Source organism: Alternaria ventricosa (assembly GCF_023758065.1).
Source record: "Alternaria ventricosa strain BMP 2768 chromosome Unknown scaffold_1, whole genome shotgun sequence".
Lineage (NCBI taxonomy): Eukaryota > Fungi > Ascomycota > Dothideomycetes > Pleosporales > Pleosporaceae > Alternaria > Alternaria ventricosa.
Genome location: NW_026055681.1, coordinates 206389 through 221738, shown reverse-complemented (window position 1 = coordinate 221738; position 15350 = coordinate 206389). Strand labels below are relative to the sequence as shown.

At 52.5% G+C, this 15350-nt stretch overlaps 8 protein-coding genes across 8 annotated transcripts; 4 read left to right on the top strand and 4 right to left on the bottom strand.

Annotated features, from left to right (window-relative positions):
- Window positions 1-79: 79 nt before the first annotated feature.
- On the bottom strand, window positions 80-767 carry J4E93_000083 (uncharacterized protein; the record flags this gene model as incomplete). The annotated part of the gene is made up of 2 exons (XM_049338046.1): window positions 80-638; window positions 760-767. The coding sequence occupies 2 exons, from the start codon at window positions 765-767 to the stop codon at window positions 80-82; spliced, it is 567 nt and encodes a 188-aa protein (XP_049203931.1).
- A 494-nt stretch (window positions 768-1261) lies between these two features.
- On the bottom strand, window positions 1262-1821 carry J4E93_000082 (uncharacterized protein; the record flags this gene model as incomplete). The annotated part of the gene is made up of 2 exons (XM_049338045.1): window positions 1262-1320; window positions 1368-1821. 2 exons carry the CDS (start codon window positions 1819-1821, stop codon window positions 1262-1264), a joined length of 513 nt encoding a protein of 170 aa, XP_049203930.1.
- Window positions 1822-2274: 453 nt separating this feature from the next.
- Window positions 2275-3935, top strand: J4E93_000081 (uncharacterized protein; the record flags this gene model as incomplete). Its single annotated transcript, XM_049338044.1, has 3 exons — window positions 2275-3043; window positions 3093-3675; window positions 3725-3935. 3 exons carry the CDS (start codon window positions 2275-2277, stop codon window positions 3933-3935), a joined length of 1563 nt encoding a protein of 520 aa, XP_049203929.1.
- A 751-nt stretch (window positions 3936-4686) lies between these two features.
- J4E93_000080 (uncharacterized protein) lies at window positions 4687-6035 on the top strand (the record flags this gene model as incomplete). The annotated part of the gene is made up of 4 exons (XM_049338043.1): window positions 4687-4890; window positions 4941-5031; window positions 5082-5412; window positions 5462-6035. The coding sequence occupies 4 exons, from the start codon at window positions 4687-4689 to the stop codon at window positions 6033-6035; spliced, it is 1200 nt and encodes a 399-aa protein (XP_049203928.1).
- A 2003-nt stretch (window positions 6036-8038) lies between these two features.
- J4E93_000079 (uncharacterized protein) lies at window positions 8039-9059 on the bottom strand (the record flags this gene model as incomplete). Its single annotated transcript, XM_049338042.1, has 2 exons — window positions 8039-8794; window positions 8976-9059. 2 exons carry the CDS (start codon window positions 9057-9059, stop codon window positions 8039-8041), a joined length of 840 nt encoding a protein of 279 aa, XP_049203927.1.
- Window positions 9060-9907: 848 nt separating this feature from the next.
- Window positions 9908-11252, top strand: J4E93_000078 (uncharacterized protein; the record flags this gene model as incomplete). Its single annotated transcript, XM_049338041.1, has 2 exons — window positions 9908-10679; window positions 10726-11252. 2 exons carry the CDS (start codon window positions 9908-9910, stop codon window positions 11250-11252), a joined length of 1299 nt encoding a protein of 432 aa, XP_049203926.1.
- A 74-nt stretch (window positions 11253-11326) lies between these two features.
- Window positions 11327-12889, bottom strand: J4E93_000077 (uncharacterized protein; the record flags this gene model as incomplete). The annotated part of the gene is made up of 3 exons (XM_049338040.1): window positions 11327-12618; window positions 12739-12786; window positions 12841-12889. 3 exons carry the CDS (start codon window positions 12887-12889, stop codon window positions 11327-11329), a joined length of 1389 nt encoding a protein of 462 aa, XP_049203925.1.
- Window positions 12890-13237: 348 nt separating this feature from the next.
- Window positions 13238-15289, top strand: J4E93_000076 (uncharacterized protein; the record flags this gene model as incomplete). Its single annotated transcript, XM_049338039.1, has 1 exon — window positions 13238-15289. One exon carries the CDS (start codon window positions 13238-13240, stop codon window positions 15287-15289), a length of 2052 nt encoding a protein of 683 aa, XP_049203924.1.
- Window positions 15290-15350: the final 61 nt, after the last annotated feature.

Here is a 15350-nt window from a genome sequence, read left to right as displayed (position 1 = left end):
GCGATTAGATGACTAGTAATGCCAATCCAAAAACATCATCGAATTCACCAAGTACCCATGCTCTGCCCCTATGAGTCATTCACATATACTCATCTCCCTTCATCCAGCCCAGCTGCTTCCACATATGCAACTTGTCCCACTCTTTGATCCAGCCCTTGATCTTGCCATCTTCCACCTCGAAGATGGCTGCTGCATGCCACGCTGCCTTGTTCCCACTGGCCTTGATACCATTGTGTGCCTCGCCGCAGTGACTTCCACTAGCACTGTACCTCAGGCACACATGACCACCCTTTGCGAAGATGACATCGTAAGAGTCGATGTGTAGATCGGATACCGCGGCCATGACTTTGGAATGCGACTCTGCGTATTCTTGGGGCGAGTTGACGCCGGGGAAGGTAGTTGGGGCGATGAAGTAGGCGTCCTCGTGGCAGAGATGAGCAACAGTTTGGGCACCTTTGTTCTCGTTAGGTGAGTAGGCGAGGCGCATATACTCTTTGACTACGTCGACATTCTCCTGTTGCGAAGTGTCAACGATACAACATGTAGATTTACTTTGGGGAAGATTTACTTGCTCCTCATCGGTTTGAGGTGTGCTCTGCTTGACGGGCGGGTACTTTGTGTCTGACATTGTAATGGTTCTTGGCTTATTGTGTGACGATGGTGACGAGGAGGGGTCTTGGAGTGGCTCTAAGACAACATATGCTTGATGACGGCACGGCTTCGTGATGATGTCATTCCCAAAAGGTCCAAGTTCGTCACGGGGACATGATGGTACTGAGAACGGACGGAAAGAGAGATCTGCAGTGCGCGAGGTGGCGTATAATGCCAATGGCGAAATACAAGTAGTATTCTGTTACGTGCCTTGCAAGTCGAGCGACGCTTTGGTATAGCTGCCGTGATATGGCATACGCTAAATATGCTCGAAACCAAACCAGAGGAGGAACCCACCTGAATGCCGAAGACCCTAAGCCCTTATCACTGATGTATACAAGGCTACGCGAACAAGCTTGTCCTTCCTCTGATACGCGTTCGACGCGTTGTCGCGTGGTCATGTGAGGCCCAAGAGAGTACCTGCATGACGCTACTTGGCATGCGCGAGGTGCGATACGAAGGGATCTGAGCAGATGCTGCATCTTTTCTAGAGGAACCATAGAAGGCATGTATCATCGTCGAAGGTTCGTCGGTCGGGCTCTGTATGCCTGTCTACAATATCAGCGCCTGTTTTACTACCTGTGAAGGGCTGGCGTACACCGACGAAGGATCACGAGCCCTGGGCAAGAGCCAGGTCGAGTGCATCCATGCAGTCGACAGACATGCGTCCTATAATGGATCAATCGTAGTCCGGACGGCGTCTCAGCCAGTCATACTCTGGTCTCCGTCTGCATCCTCTGCCTGCGCGACTGGCCGACCGAGCTCCGCCAGGGAAGTCTTCAGCCGCGCAATACGCGCCTCGAGATAGTCAATCTCATCTTCCTGGTCCTCGCACGTGCGGTCCATGTCAGGCAAGGTCGTCACTGCGCGTCGTGCCTTTTGTATCTTGAGACGGATGTCGTTGGCGGCGGTCGCAACATGTTGGATCTCAAGAGGCCCTTCTGCGGCAAGCTGTGCAGGTGTGGGTGTCGCCGCGGGTGGCTGAGCAGGCGCCTCGAGGATGCGCTTGAGCAGCTTGTGGAGGTCGGGCAGGATGTCAAACGTCGAGGGCGGAGGGAGAGCCGGGGTGCTCGCGGTCGGGGGTGGGGGCAGCGCCGGCGTCGCAGAGCCCGTGGGTGCAACTGAGGCTCGCGCTGAGGCAGGCGCATACGGTGTTGCGGCTCCGGACATGGTCGCGACGTCTTGCGAGTCGGCGCGGAACAATGTCTAGCGTGGTGTTGCAACTGTGGTCGCGACGCGTGGACGGGATGACGCTCCTTCCACGGGTAAGGCTGGCTGCAAGGGTGGTGATTGGATGGCGACTCCGTGGACGATAATCGCTTTGGCTGTCTGATACGCGTTTCCAGATGTCAAAGCGATCGCCAAATAGCGCGACTGCTGGTGTCACTCGAGATAAGTTCTGGCCGTGGGTTGTGGGGGGAATGTGGGCCTTTTCGCGGAAAGATTGTGACGTTGACCGGCGATGCTTTTTTGGAGTCGACTGTTTTAGCCCCGCCAACTCTGCCCCTCCGTCAACAAGCCATTCACTACTCCTTCCTCAACAACCCTCAAACCTTGTTGCTTTGATCGCTTCTTTGTCTTCATCGTTCCTTCCCCCTGGATTGACCTCATCAGCCCACAATCATGGCCAAAGTCGACCAGAAGACGGTCCTCATTGTCATCGACGGCTGGGGTGTCGCGACTGAGAACTCGCGCAAAGATGGCGATGCTATCCTCGCTGCCGACACGCCCACCATGGACGAATTCGCAAAGGAGGGCTCCAAGACCGCCCAGGGTTACACCGAACTCGAGGCCTCTTCTCTCGCAGTCGGCCTGCCCGAAGGCCTGATGGGCAATAGCGAAGTCGGCCACCTGAACATCGGCGCAGGACGCGTTGTATGGCAAGACTCCGTCCGCATCGGACAGACCATTAAGAATGGAAAGTTGAAAGATGTAGACAACATCAAGAAGTCGTTCCAGCGCGCCATCGACGGTAACGGAAGGCTCCACTTCTGCGGTCTGGTTTCCGATGGTGGTGTCCACTCGCACATGGACCATCTCATTGCGCTCCTCAAGGTGGCAAAGGACCAGGGCGTCAAGGAGGCCTACATTCACTTCTTCGGTGACGGCCGAGATACCGACCCCAAGTCCGCGGTCGGATACATGGAGACTCTGCTGAAGGCGACCAAGGAGATTGGCCTGGGCGACATCGCGACAGTGGTCGGACGATACTACATCATGGACCGCGACAAGAGGTGGGACCGTGTCGAGCTCGGCATGAAGGGTTTGGTTACTGGAGAGGGCGAGGACAGCAGCGACCCCGTCGCAACCATCAAGGAGCGATACGCAAAAGACGAGAACGACGAGTTCCTGAAGCCCATCATTGTTGGAGGAAAGGAGCGAAGAATTCAAGGTATAACACTACGCTGAGCACCTGCATGTCTTCCTGCTAATTCGTCCAGACAACGACACCGTCTTCTTCTTCAACTACCGTTCCGACCGTGTTCGAGAAATCACTCAGCTGTTGGGTGATGTCGACCGCTCGCCCAAGCCCGACTTCCCGTACCCGCAGAACATCCACCTCACCACCATGACCTCATACAACCCCAAATACACTTTCAACGTTGCTTTCGAGCCCCAGAAGATGACGGATGTCCTTGCCGAGACACTAGGAAAGCAGGGCGTCAAGCAATGTCACGTTGCGGAGACCGAGAAGTATGCTCACGTCACTTTCTTCTTCAACGGTGGTGTCGAGAAGCAGTTCGAGAACGAGGAACGCGAGATGGTTCCCTCGCCCAGGGTAGCCACGTACGACCTGGAGCCCAAGATGAGTGCCATGGCTGTCGCAGAGAAGCTGTGCGAGCGCATTCAAACAGGCAAATTCGAGTTCCTCATGAACAACTTCGCGCCACCAGATATGGTCGGTCATACAGGTGTTTACAAGGCAGCCATCGAGGCCTGCACAGAGACCGACAAGGCTATCAAGAAGGTGTACGATCAGTGCAAGGAGAGCGGATACGTTTTGTTCGTCACTGCTGATCACGGGTAAGTCGACATCGCTGCACCTTTCGAGACAGTGCTAACAGACTACAAGTAACGCGGAAGAGATGCTTACAGAGGAGGGCACACCCAAGACCTCCCACACCACCAACAAGGTGCCTTTCGTCATGGCCAACGCCCCAGAAGGCTGGAGCCTGAAGAAGACTGACGGCGTGCTTGGTGACGTCGCGCCTACCCTACTTGCGACCATGGGTCTTCAGCAGCCTGAAGATATGGACGGCCACAGCTTACTTGTCAAGTCATAGGGTGTCATTTGTAATAAAGATGTGAGACGAAAGTTTGAGACGCTTCGTCCTGAGATTCTGCCTCGTTAGATTCATACACGTATAGACGGTACAAGCTATGATGTATAGAAACATGCATAGAACGATTGCCATAAGCAGCGACACGCATAGCCACTGCTTTTCAGAGACTCTTCTTCCAGCTGTGGATTCATGGATGCTGCGATTAATGCTGGGATGATTGATCCCGGCTGAGCGGCTATGCGCTTGGCAGCAGGGGTAAAGTCACCGGCGGGGAATCGTGTGGACCCCTCCTTACGTACTCCAGGGCGCGATAGCCTTCTTTTCGACACTCCCATGGCTTTGTAGCTCAATCCTCTTTATTTGCACTATTCGCGACATAGTTCGTTGTACCTTCAACAGACAGACTGGCTCCAATCTTGATTACCGCCAACACTATCCCGTCGCGTGCCATCAAGCAGCTCTACGCACGACCGCCAACGTCGATCAAGAAGCCCATCGATTACCCCCAACTCGCTATTAACTTTCGCTATCACTACGCGATATCAACGCCGTGACACATGTTGTCATAAAGTCACATCGCGCTTCCCCGACAACTTCGCCTGTCGGTTCCATTGTTTTCGAAACCCAACCTGAGGCATCGGTGCCCGACCACGCCCTCCCAAGGCCCTCGTAATCGCGACACGCGCACGGAACGCCTGCTGCAAACACTCCTCACCACGTCAGCTCTCTGAAAAGCGACTCGAACTCGACAATGGCAACTAGAACTTCCAACGGTGCGTCTGGAGCGCAGGGCGCGCAGACTGCGGCGCAAGTGCAGCCTTGCAGATACAAGACTGGGAAGACATTGGGCGCAGGCAGCTACTCTGTAGTCAAAGAGTGCGTGCATATCGACACAGGAAGATACTATGCGGCCAAAGTCATCAACAAGCGGCTCATGGCAGGCCGAGAGCACATGGTCAGCTCAGCCTTGAGCGACTGATGAATAGTGAGACTGACAGGTACCAGGTCAGGAACGAAATCGCCGTCTTGAAAAGAGTATCCATGGGCCATAGGAATATTCTGACGCTTGTCGACTACTTCGAGACAATGAACAACCGTACGTCGTGGGCTTGTCTGGGCTGATACTCCAGCTGACCTTTGTCATAGTGTACCTCGTTACGGACCTTGCGCTTGGAGGCGAGCTGTTCGACCGCATCTGCCGGAAGGGCAACTACTACGAATCCGATGCTGGCGATCTCATCCGTGCGACTCTTTCTGCTGTCGCATACCTCCACGACCACGGCATCGTACATCGAGACTTGAAACCCGAGAACCTATTGTTCCGAACTCCAGAAGATAACGCTGATTTGTTAATTGCCGACTTCGGACTGTCTCGCATTATGGATGAAGAGCAATTCCATGTCCTGACGACGACTTGCGGAACACCAGGATACATGGCACCTGAGATTTTCAGAAAGACTGGGCACGGAAAACCAGTGTAAGATATACTGCGTAACTTTGTGATCCATTGCTGACTCTGCTGGTAGTGACATCTGGGCGATTGGAGTTATTACCTACTTTCTCCTCTGCGGTTACACTCCGTTCGACCGCGACTCCAACCTCGAAGAGATGCAGGCCATCTTAGTCGCAGACTACTCCTTCACACCCTTGGAATACTGGAGGGGTGTTTCCCTTACCGCCCGCGAGTTCATCCGCCGATGCTTGACCGTCGACCCCGCCGCCCGCATGACAGCCCATGAAGCGCTCTCACATCCTTGGATCACCGAGCTTGGCAAGAACAACGCTGATGGAGAGGAGGATCTACTGCCCACTGTCAAGAAGAACTTCAACGCGCGCCGCACACTACACGCAGCTATCGATACGATTCGCGCCATCAACCAGCTGAGAGCAGGTGGTGCCGCTGGAATGATGGATGGCCAGCGATCCGCTGAACCACGAAGGGGAGCCCCTCACGCCAACATTCCTCAACCAGCGGAGGAGCCTGATGATCCTATGGAGATTGACAGCAGAGGAAACGGCCACGGTCAGACTGAAGAGATGATACAGGAACAAGAGCGGAGGATTAGAGAGACTCAACAAGGCCTATGGGGTAAGCGATGATGTGCATCATCTACGACCTCAAAGTCAATTCTTTTCTTAGCACACGTTTTAAAGTGGGTGCTTTTGGCTGTCAGCGAAATCTCCTTTCGATCACATATCATGTTCACATTAGCGAAGGCTGGCGCTGAAGCCCTTCTCTCTGCGAATTGGTTTTGAGCAGCTCATTATAAACAATGGTACCGGTTCAACAGCATGCCAACTCTCCAACTACGTAGTATACAGACATACAGCATGCGTTCACGTCCGAACTCTCGATCCTCCAAACCATGATATATCACACCTTCCTCCTGAACAAGCCTTCGGCTAACAGAGGGAGAGTGTCTAGATGTTGTATACCAAGCCCACTTCAGCTCTGACATCGTCTTTACACAACATCTCCCATCCTCGATTCCAGTCGTTCAGTCCTTCGCCCCACTTCAACTTTAGGATTCCCAAGTCTTTAGTATGCCTCCAGAACGCCTCAAAGGCTGCATATAAATCTTTGAAGTATCGTTCTCCAGCCACCTCAATGCCCTTTTCTTGCAATAGACTTGCGTTGACAATGTTCAATGCAGCTCTGTTTGCGAGGCGTTGGGCTGCTTTTTCTGGGTCTTGAGGCGCGACTTCACCGCCGACCGTCACGAGCATGAACGGGATGTTGGGCGTTAATGATGATAGCGCGGCCCGCCAATTTGTGTTTGCTCCGGGGCGAGCGCCGAAGTCGAAGAGTAGTGTACGTTTAGTACCGGAGACCTTGACCTTCTTGATTGTGTCGTCGAAGTCGTCGTAGAGAGCTACGTCGTCGTACCACCCTGTCCTCTTGATCGTTTGAATAGAAGCCTTCGAACCAACTCCGATGATGCGATCAGGTTGATGCTCAACGGGTCGACAGTGTCGGAGGGCATACGCAAAGCAAAAAGCTGTCTTCCCACTCGCATTCAACAAGACGACCGCAGCACCTCCCAGATCAGCGTCCTCGTCACTCCACTCTCCATTTCCTGCAGGATGTATCCTCCTCTTTTGACTCTCATCCTCACATCCCTGCCAAGGAAATACATAGCAGCAAAGATTGTGGCCAACAGTAAACGGGCCCATCATCAACGCTACCCAGCCCAACTGATCTATTCCCTCACTCTCGCCAGCGGATTGTGGAAGTGGACCGCAAACACGATACCGGTTATACAACTTCCGCAGCTGCTGTCTATGCGCATCTGCTACGACAATTTGATCCTGAATCACACTCCCATCTCGTGCATCTCTAGCTCTTTCTACGGTAACATCTTCCCACTCGGTACTGCTCGGTAGATACCCGTATACGCTCATTCCTCTCTCTATTCCTTCAACCGTGCTTTCAAGAATCTCGGCGTAACCCCATGCAGCAACGCGACCATATTTGGTAGGGTCGTTGTACGGAGGTGTTGTTGTAGATGGAAGCGGATATGTGTCGTACCAGCCCATTAGGTGGCCGATGCGTGCGTAGGAGAAGTTGTTTGTTGTTAGGCTGAGAATCTTGGTACGGAGGCGGAGGGAGGAGGGTGGAAGTATAGTAAGGGGTTTGGGAGTGAGGGAAACAAGATGGTGAGTTGTATAGTTTGTGAGGGACAGGATGTGTGTGGCTGACTGGGTAGACGGTGTCGATGAAGACATGATGTGGGCTAACTACGATCACAGTCGTCTTCTTGGACACTGGTTAACGACTTGTGGAGAGCGCTTTAGGCGTAGATGTGGAACCATGTTCGCAACATCCTCAGTGTCATATACCAATAAAACACGCGTTGGCCAAGACAAGGCTTATCGAAAACAGTTCCCTGTGACTCACATAGCCATCCACCCGAGGAACCTCTTACGGGCGTAACAGTCGATTGAAAGCGAGATACAGATGATGTCTAACCAATGGATGAATCTCCATGCTTACGGCCAAGGATATTGCGGGGCTCAAAAGGGCGTTCTGCTCTAACCAATCCGGGCTGGCAATAGTATGCGTGGATGGAGACCACCGCTTCTTGTGCCTTTCTCTGATCCTTCTATGCGAAGTTGTTGTCCGTGTACGTTTCCGTCCTGCCATTTTCCCGTCTGTCATTCTTCTTATCTCCGTCAACGATCTTGCCACCCGCTTTCCGTCTACTTTCGACCAAGGCCTTGATCAGCGCAACTGTAGCTTCCCATCCTCCTCGCAGCTTATCCGCGCTATCGCTAAGATCGGGTACGTGGAGGAACATGACAGGCCTCTCGTCTTCCTTGATACCGAAGTAGTGCGCCAAGCTATTGTAGTAGATGAAGCCACACAAGAAATTCCCAGCATCATTGCTGATCCGCACATCAGAACATCCTTCGTCGGTCTTAGTGCCATCAACAGATGTGTATCCTAGATTGGCCTTCCAGTGTGCGAGGACTTCGGATGTGTCAAAGCTAGTGTTCAGCTTAGACGGATACTTCGAAGACGGGAAGTGCATTTCCATTTCAGAATCTTCGAATCGTTGGCCATCTACGTCAGGAATCTTCCCATATCCACGACCTTGAGACCCTTGCTCGATGGCAAAGTATTTTCGTCCAGCTGCTAGGCCGATGTGCAGCACAATGTCTGGAGGAGGATAGAGAGGGTTGGTTGGTGGAAGAAGCTTGGGGACGAGGCTGACGACATTGCTGTATGCGACACGGATAGGCTCGTAGTGAACGTGAATGTTTATCGGAGTTTGGTTCTTCGGTGACTTTGGTATCAGAGCTGGAAGTGTAGACGCAATTTCCCAAGAAGAGTTCTTCGGGAACTTCTCCAGAAAGGGCTAAGTTTACATTAGTTAATTCCTTGCATCCACCCCAGCGTCTGGCTGGAAACATATCGATCAGGCAGATTAAGGCATGCTCTGAAACACCAGAATGTGAAGGAGTTGACCCAGGTCTTAATTAGACGTGATTGGAAGACCTTGAGTTGAACATCAGCACTGAAAAGAGATTAGAACTTACGCCAAACCCTGTAACCAAGACTGTGACTGGCCTCTCCCCCTCTTCACTCGGAGGCTGTGGAGCAGCGTAGGATGTTGGCGGCATCGATGATCGGGCTTAGCGGGTATTAGAGGTACAAAACGCGATAAACCAGGCAGTATTGAGGATAAACTACCACGACGTTAGTACCTGCAGCGAGAGTTTTTGTGTCAGTGGGTCGAGAAGGGTATTGCCTGTAATGATGATGCAAAACAGAGCGACCTGATGACGGCATGGAGGCTAGGACGAAGGTCACGTTTCCACCTACCTAGGCAGGTACTTCACACACACACACGCGAACCGCAAATTACAGTTATCCGAGATTCCAGATGGGTTAGGGATGCACGACCATTGCAGATCGCGCTTTCAGCAGGCATCGTGGCCAGGTCGTGTTCGGCACTCGGTTAGGTGGACTCGGCATCTTGGTCTTTCAAACGGTTTAGCGCCTGCCAGAATCCCTGGGGCATTCGCGCGATGCCTCAACCGCCGACTTTGTTCCCGAATGCTTACCCCACATGTTTACCTTCCAGACCCCACATATCAGCGCGTCGCCTATCGCCGCCAGACGCTTGCTCTCTCGGATGGGGTGTTTTGAGACGCGCGGTATCGGGTAGTGCACTTGCTAATATGACGCTGATGCCGTCGCGTGTTAGCACGTGGGTAGTTTGTTATTTGGGTGCTGCAGGGCTGTTGCATAAGTCCGCAGTCAATGACGTTGAGTGAGCTGTCGTTTCTCACCGTCCCGAGGTCGGTGTGACTTTCGGATCAGAACCAAAGTAAGTGCGCATAGCGATGACTGGCAAGCGTCAAGTTCTCTTTTCGTTGCATGATGCAGTCGCATCGTTGATATCAAGCTAACCTCACACTGAAAGTCAGTTACCTCAACCGCACGCCTATACACGCGGGACGTCACAATGGCTTCCACGGGCTCATCTTCGAAATCCTACTCGCTCGCCGTCGTAGGCGGTGGGATATCCGGCCTCTGCCTCGCAATAGGCCTCCTTCAGTACGATATCCCCCTTACGATTTACGAAGCCGCACCACACTTTGGCGAAATTGGTGCTGGGGTCGCTTTTGGACCTAACGCCGGCCGTGCGATGGAGCTCCTGTCTCCCAAGATATACCAGGCTTTCTTGAAATGCAAGACTGGCAATGCGGACAATTCCAAGTCCGACTCGTGGTTTACGATACGGGTGGGCGATGCTAGAAAAGAGGACAGTGAAGGGTATGTGAAGGAGGGCAAGAAGGTCGGCGATGCCCTGTTTGATGTGCCTATGCACTCAGGCGGAGGGCGCGGCGGCGTGTACAGAGCTCACTTCCTTGACGAACTCGTAAAAGAGATACCTGACGGTGTTGCCAAATTCGATAAGAGACTTGTAGAGCTGAGCGAGGCTCAAGATAGCTCTGGAGATGTGTTGCTCACGTTCGCTGACGGTTCAACCGCACAACACAGCGCTGTAATCGGATGCGATGGCATCAAGTCTTTAACGCGAAAGTGGCTACTTGGGAGAGATAATCCTGCTTCCAAGGCTGTATTCTCTGGAAAGTACGCCTATCGAGGGCTGATACCTATGGATGAGGCTGTGGAGATGCTGGGTGATGATGCAGCGCGGAACAGCCAGATGTATCTTGGATACCATGGCCACTTGCTTACATTTCCAATTGCGCATGGCAAAACGATGAACGGTAAGGGTAGTCATCGTTTAGAGTGTTGTCTTGCTAACAGACACAGTGGTTGCATTTAGCTCTCGCGATACCTGGGAAGACGAGAAGTGGGTTGTGGCCACATCGAAACAAGAAATGGAAGACGACTTCCAAGGTTGGGGCCCACATGTCACGAAGATTGTCAAGGCAATGCAGAAGCCAGACATTTGGGCGTTGTTCGAGCATCCACCCTGCGACACTTACACCAAGGGCCGCGTTTGTTTGCTTGGAGATGCAGCCCACGCGACCACACCTCATCAAGGGGCTGGTGCCGGCCAGTGTATAGAAGACTCTTACATCCTCGCCAATCTGGTCAAGGAAACGAGCGACGTCAATGAGTTGCAGCGAGCATTCAGCGCCTTCGACCAGGTCAGACGAGAGAGGACGCAAAAGATCGTGAAAACAAGCCACGAGGCCGGTCAAATGTATAACTTCGAACTGTTTGGAGACGACCTCGATAAGATTGAGGAAAGTTACAAGCATAGGATGCGATGGATTTGGGACATTGATCTGAGGGCGCAATTAGAGCAGGCGCGGCAATTTATGAAACAATGAATTTGAGATATGTTCGCCAACATATACTCCAGTCGACAAGTCTGCATGCTCGACGAAGCCTCCCGAGATCGTGTCTAATCAATGACATCATCTCTCAGAGCAAAGATCTGCTTCAACACCTCGTCCGTCTTGGCACCAATCCCGTTGTGATACATTGTGTTCGTGATGAAAGTCTTGCAGCCTTTGATGGTGTTTGCCGTCTCCATACTCAGGTCGAGGTCAACGTACATGTCGTCCATGTACACTGCAGCATAGGCCGGTACCTCGTTCTTTCTCAATTGCTCTTTGTCATACAGTTGCGGCCAATCTTTCTCTTCAGCTAAGAGGTTGCCAACAGTCTTGAGCTTAGCGAGCTCCGGGTAAACATCGAACATGAAAGGGTAGATCATCTCGCCGGTGAAGTAGACAGGCTCATCTCCGTCTACGCGCGAAAGTGAGAACTCAGGATATTTCGGGAGTAGGCGCTCCGCAGACCAATTCGAGGCCTGGCCTTGACAGTAGATGGGTTCATGGAGGAGAGCATAGATGACGTTAGAGTCCCAACTCTGCGCTGCCTCCAATGCGAGCACAGTAGGCCGTGTAAGATGTCCGAATTGGGTCAGATCGGTATCGGCGCGAAGCACAAACTCGTGGACGTCATCGAAGCCTCCGTGCTTGCCAAAGTAGATTCCCAGTTGTAGAAAGCGACGTGCAGAGAGATAGCCTTCGCCGCCTTGTACGCGCACAGTAGTATCTCCGAAACGTGAGAGAAGCTTGACAATGCGTTTGACGCGGTCGACATCTTCGGGATACTTCGCGTAGTATCCCTCGTTCCGGCTCTTGACACGCGCGTAAAGCCGCTCGTAAACTTCATCAGGCCCCTCTCTAAGGGGTGGCAGGCCGCCGAACAAGAACGCCTCTTTGACTCCTTCGGGGAAGAAAGACAAATAGGTCAAGCAGCAGAAACCACCGAAGCTCTGACCCATAATACTCCATTTCTTCTTCTCTTCAGGAAAGTCTTCAGTCAGGGCTTTCCTTACAGCCTCACAGTCTTTGACGATACTATCAGCCCTGAAACTCTTCATATACTCTGCTTGCACCTTCTCGTCGCCTCTCAATTGCAGACTTGACTGGCTAATGGCAGTTGAGAGACCAGTGCCACGTTGATCCAGCATGAGCACTTGGTAGCCTTTCTCGAGAATGGTCTGAGTCCAGGATACCTTCTCAGGACTACGACATTCGAAGCCCGGGCCGCCCTGTAAGTAGACGAGCCATGGGAGTTGAGTCTTCGCGCGATCGAGGTGCGACGTGGGTGTGTAGTCTGCAGGCTTCTCGGCTTTCAGAGCCGAGCGAGCGAAGAGTTGGATCGTTCCGGCTGAAGGGTTCGCTTCAAGATGGGATTGTCAGCACAAACTTTTGTCATCGCTGATTGTTCAAATCAGCTGCCTTATCCGAGGCCATAAGTTTCATGTTCATCTGCTATCCAATGATTGAGAGGACCACATACAGTAATCTCTGGGTACCTGGAAGAAGTGTTCCGTTATCCGGAGCTTGCCTGTCTGTAATTAGCTATGAGGCGTTGTAGACAACACAGGAAACCCATAGTTACCAGGCACCAAGTGACTTCTCTGCTCGAGGATCTTTGCTGCTTGTATCATGTTTGTAGTTGACAAGTGTCGGGTGCAAGGTGGGGAGTGAATGTATACGGTCTTATCGATAAGCACCAACTCCGTAGTGCCTGCTCCGAAGGATCGGCGACATTGCACGCACTGCACGCGACGATTCGCAACCGTGAGTTTGCGCTTACTCATTACAATAATTACATTTCATGCACTCTAGCCTTGTTTGATCCGTTATTCGAGTCACTGGAAGCAAGGTGGTTTACCATCAACGTCGGCGCTGGGAAAATTTACAACTGAGGGGCAAACGCGGAGAACTTTCCATTGCAGACCGAATAATTCCCACTGCGTTTCACAACTGCGTTGTCTCATTATCGAAACTCGAACATGGCTAAAGATAAGAAGAAGGCGGCAGCGGGAGGCAAAGCAGCAGCCAAGGCTGCAAAGGCTGCTAAGCAAGAGAAGAAGGCAGGCAAGAAAGACAAGAAGGTCGCATCCAAAACACAGGAAATCGACTCTGATGCGGAAGATGTTGACCTGGATGACATCTTAGCACAGTATGCAAAAGAGCAGGAACAACACCATGCTATTACAGAGATACCCGCTGAGCCGCCCTCTGCCCGGACTTCGAGCACCCTCCTCGCCAACCCGGCGAACGAGAATGAGATCTTCTTGTTCGGAGGCGAATATTTCAACGGAGCCACCGCCAAGTTCTTCAACGATCTGATGATTTACAACGTCAAACAAGATTCTTGGAAGCAAGTCACAAGTCCAAACTCACCACTACCTCGATCTGGACATGCTTGGTGTCGCGCTGCCAACACAAAAGAGATTTATCTGTTTGGTGGAGAGTTTAGCTCGCCGAAGCAAGGAACCTTCTATCACTACAACGACTTCTGGAAGCTCGATCCGGTCTCTCGAGAATGGACACGCATGGAGGGAAAGAGCAAGACCGCTGCCCCACCAGCACGAAGTGGACATCGCATGGTTGGTTTCAAACAGTACATTATCTTATTTGGGGGATTCCAGGACACATCTGCGACCACCAAATACTTGAATGATCTTTGGATCTACGACTGCGTCAACTTCTCATGGCACACGCCAAAACTGCAAGCAGCTCGCGCAGTACCAGATGCACGATCGAGTTTCAGTTTGTTGCCGCACGAGCAAGGCGCAGTCATCTATGGCGGTTACTCTCGTGTCAAGACGCAAGCTGGCGGCAAGCAACAGCAGCAAGGCAAGGGCAAGAAGAGCAGCAGTGGCGGTCCGGCATCGCGCATGGTGCTAAAGCCGAAGGTTCACGACGACACCTGGTTCATACGCATCACACCACCACCTGCTGATCAACCATCCACTACCCTTCCAACTGTTTCTTGGGAGAAGCGAAAGAAGCCCGCGAATGCACCAAACCCGCCGCGTGCAGGTGCGACAATGGCTTACCACAAAGGTCGCGGTGTCCTTTTTGGCGGTGTGCATGATGTGGAAGAAAGTGAAGAGGGCATTGACTCCGAGTTCTTCAATCAGCTGTTCATCTGGAATGTCGAGCGCAACCGATACATGCCACTCACTCTACGCCGGCCGAAATTGAACGCTAACAAGAAGGCTGCACAGCAAGCGAACATCAGCCGACGAGATCGTGGCAAGGCCGCAGAAGAAGAGCTGCTAGCTAATCTCAAGGCTCTCGAAATGAAAGCCGGTGTAGTCACAGATGCGGATTCGGATGACAAAGCGAAGAAAGCGAAGGAAGAGGAAGAAGATGAAGAGGCACGTCCAGAGAAGCCGAAGATATTCGAGTTCCCACATCCACGTTTCAACGCCGCACTTACGGTTCAAGCTGATACACTCTACATCTACGGTGGTACCTACGAGAAAGGTGACCGCGAGTTCACCTTCGATGAGCTCTGGTCTGTCAACCTCAATCATCTAGACGGTGTCACTGAAATCTTCAAGCGCGAGCTCGAAGACTGGCAAGGCAGTGAGGATGAAGCCGACTCAGACGAAGACTCCGAGGAAGACTCCGAGGAAGAAGAAGAAGAAGGTGATGAGGACGACAAGTCTGTATCGACAGCACCCACGAGTGTCACAGAGTCTCCTGCTATTGCACCCATTCACTCCGAAGACCTTGGTCCCCAGGAAGAGATTTCTGCGCTCACCGATACGCTTCCACATCCCCGTCCTTTCGAATCGTTGCGCGACTTCTATGCTCGCACTTCAGAGCAGTGGCAAAATCTCGTCCTGGAAGAGTTGGACAGGAAGGGAAAGAGCGCGGAGAAGAGCCCGAAAGAAGTCAAGAAGATGGCATTCGAGAGGGCAGAAGAGAAGTGGTGGGATTGCAGAGAGGAGATCCGTGCACTTGAAGACGAACAGGAGGCAGCGGGCATTGGTGAAGTCGTCAGTCTGGCGGATAAGGAAGGCGCTGGAGTGGGAAGGAGAAGGTAGTACCAGAGGTGAGCTTGCGGAAGTTGAAGCTATGCGATCTTGGCATGTACATATTCTGCTC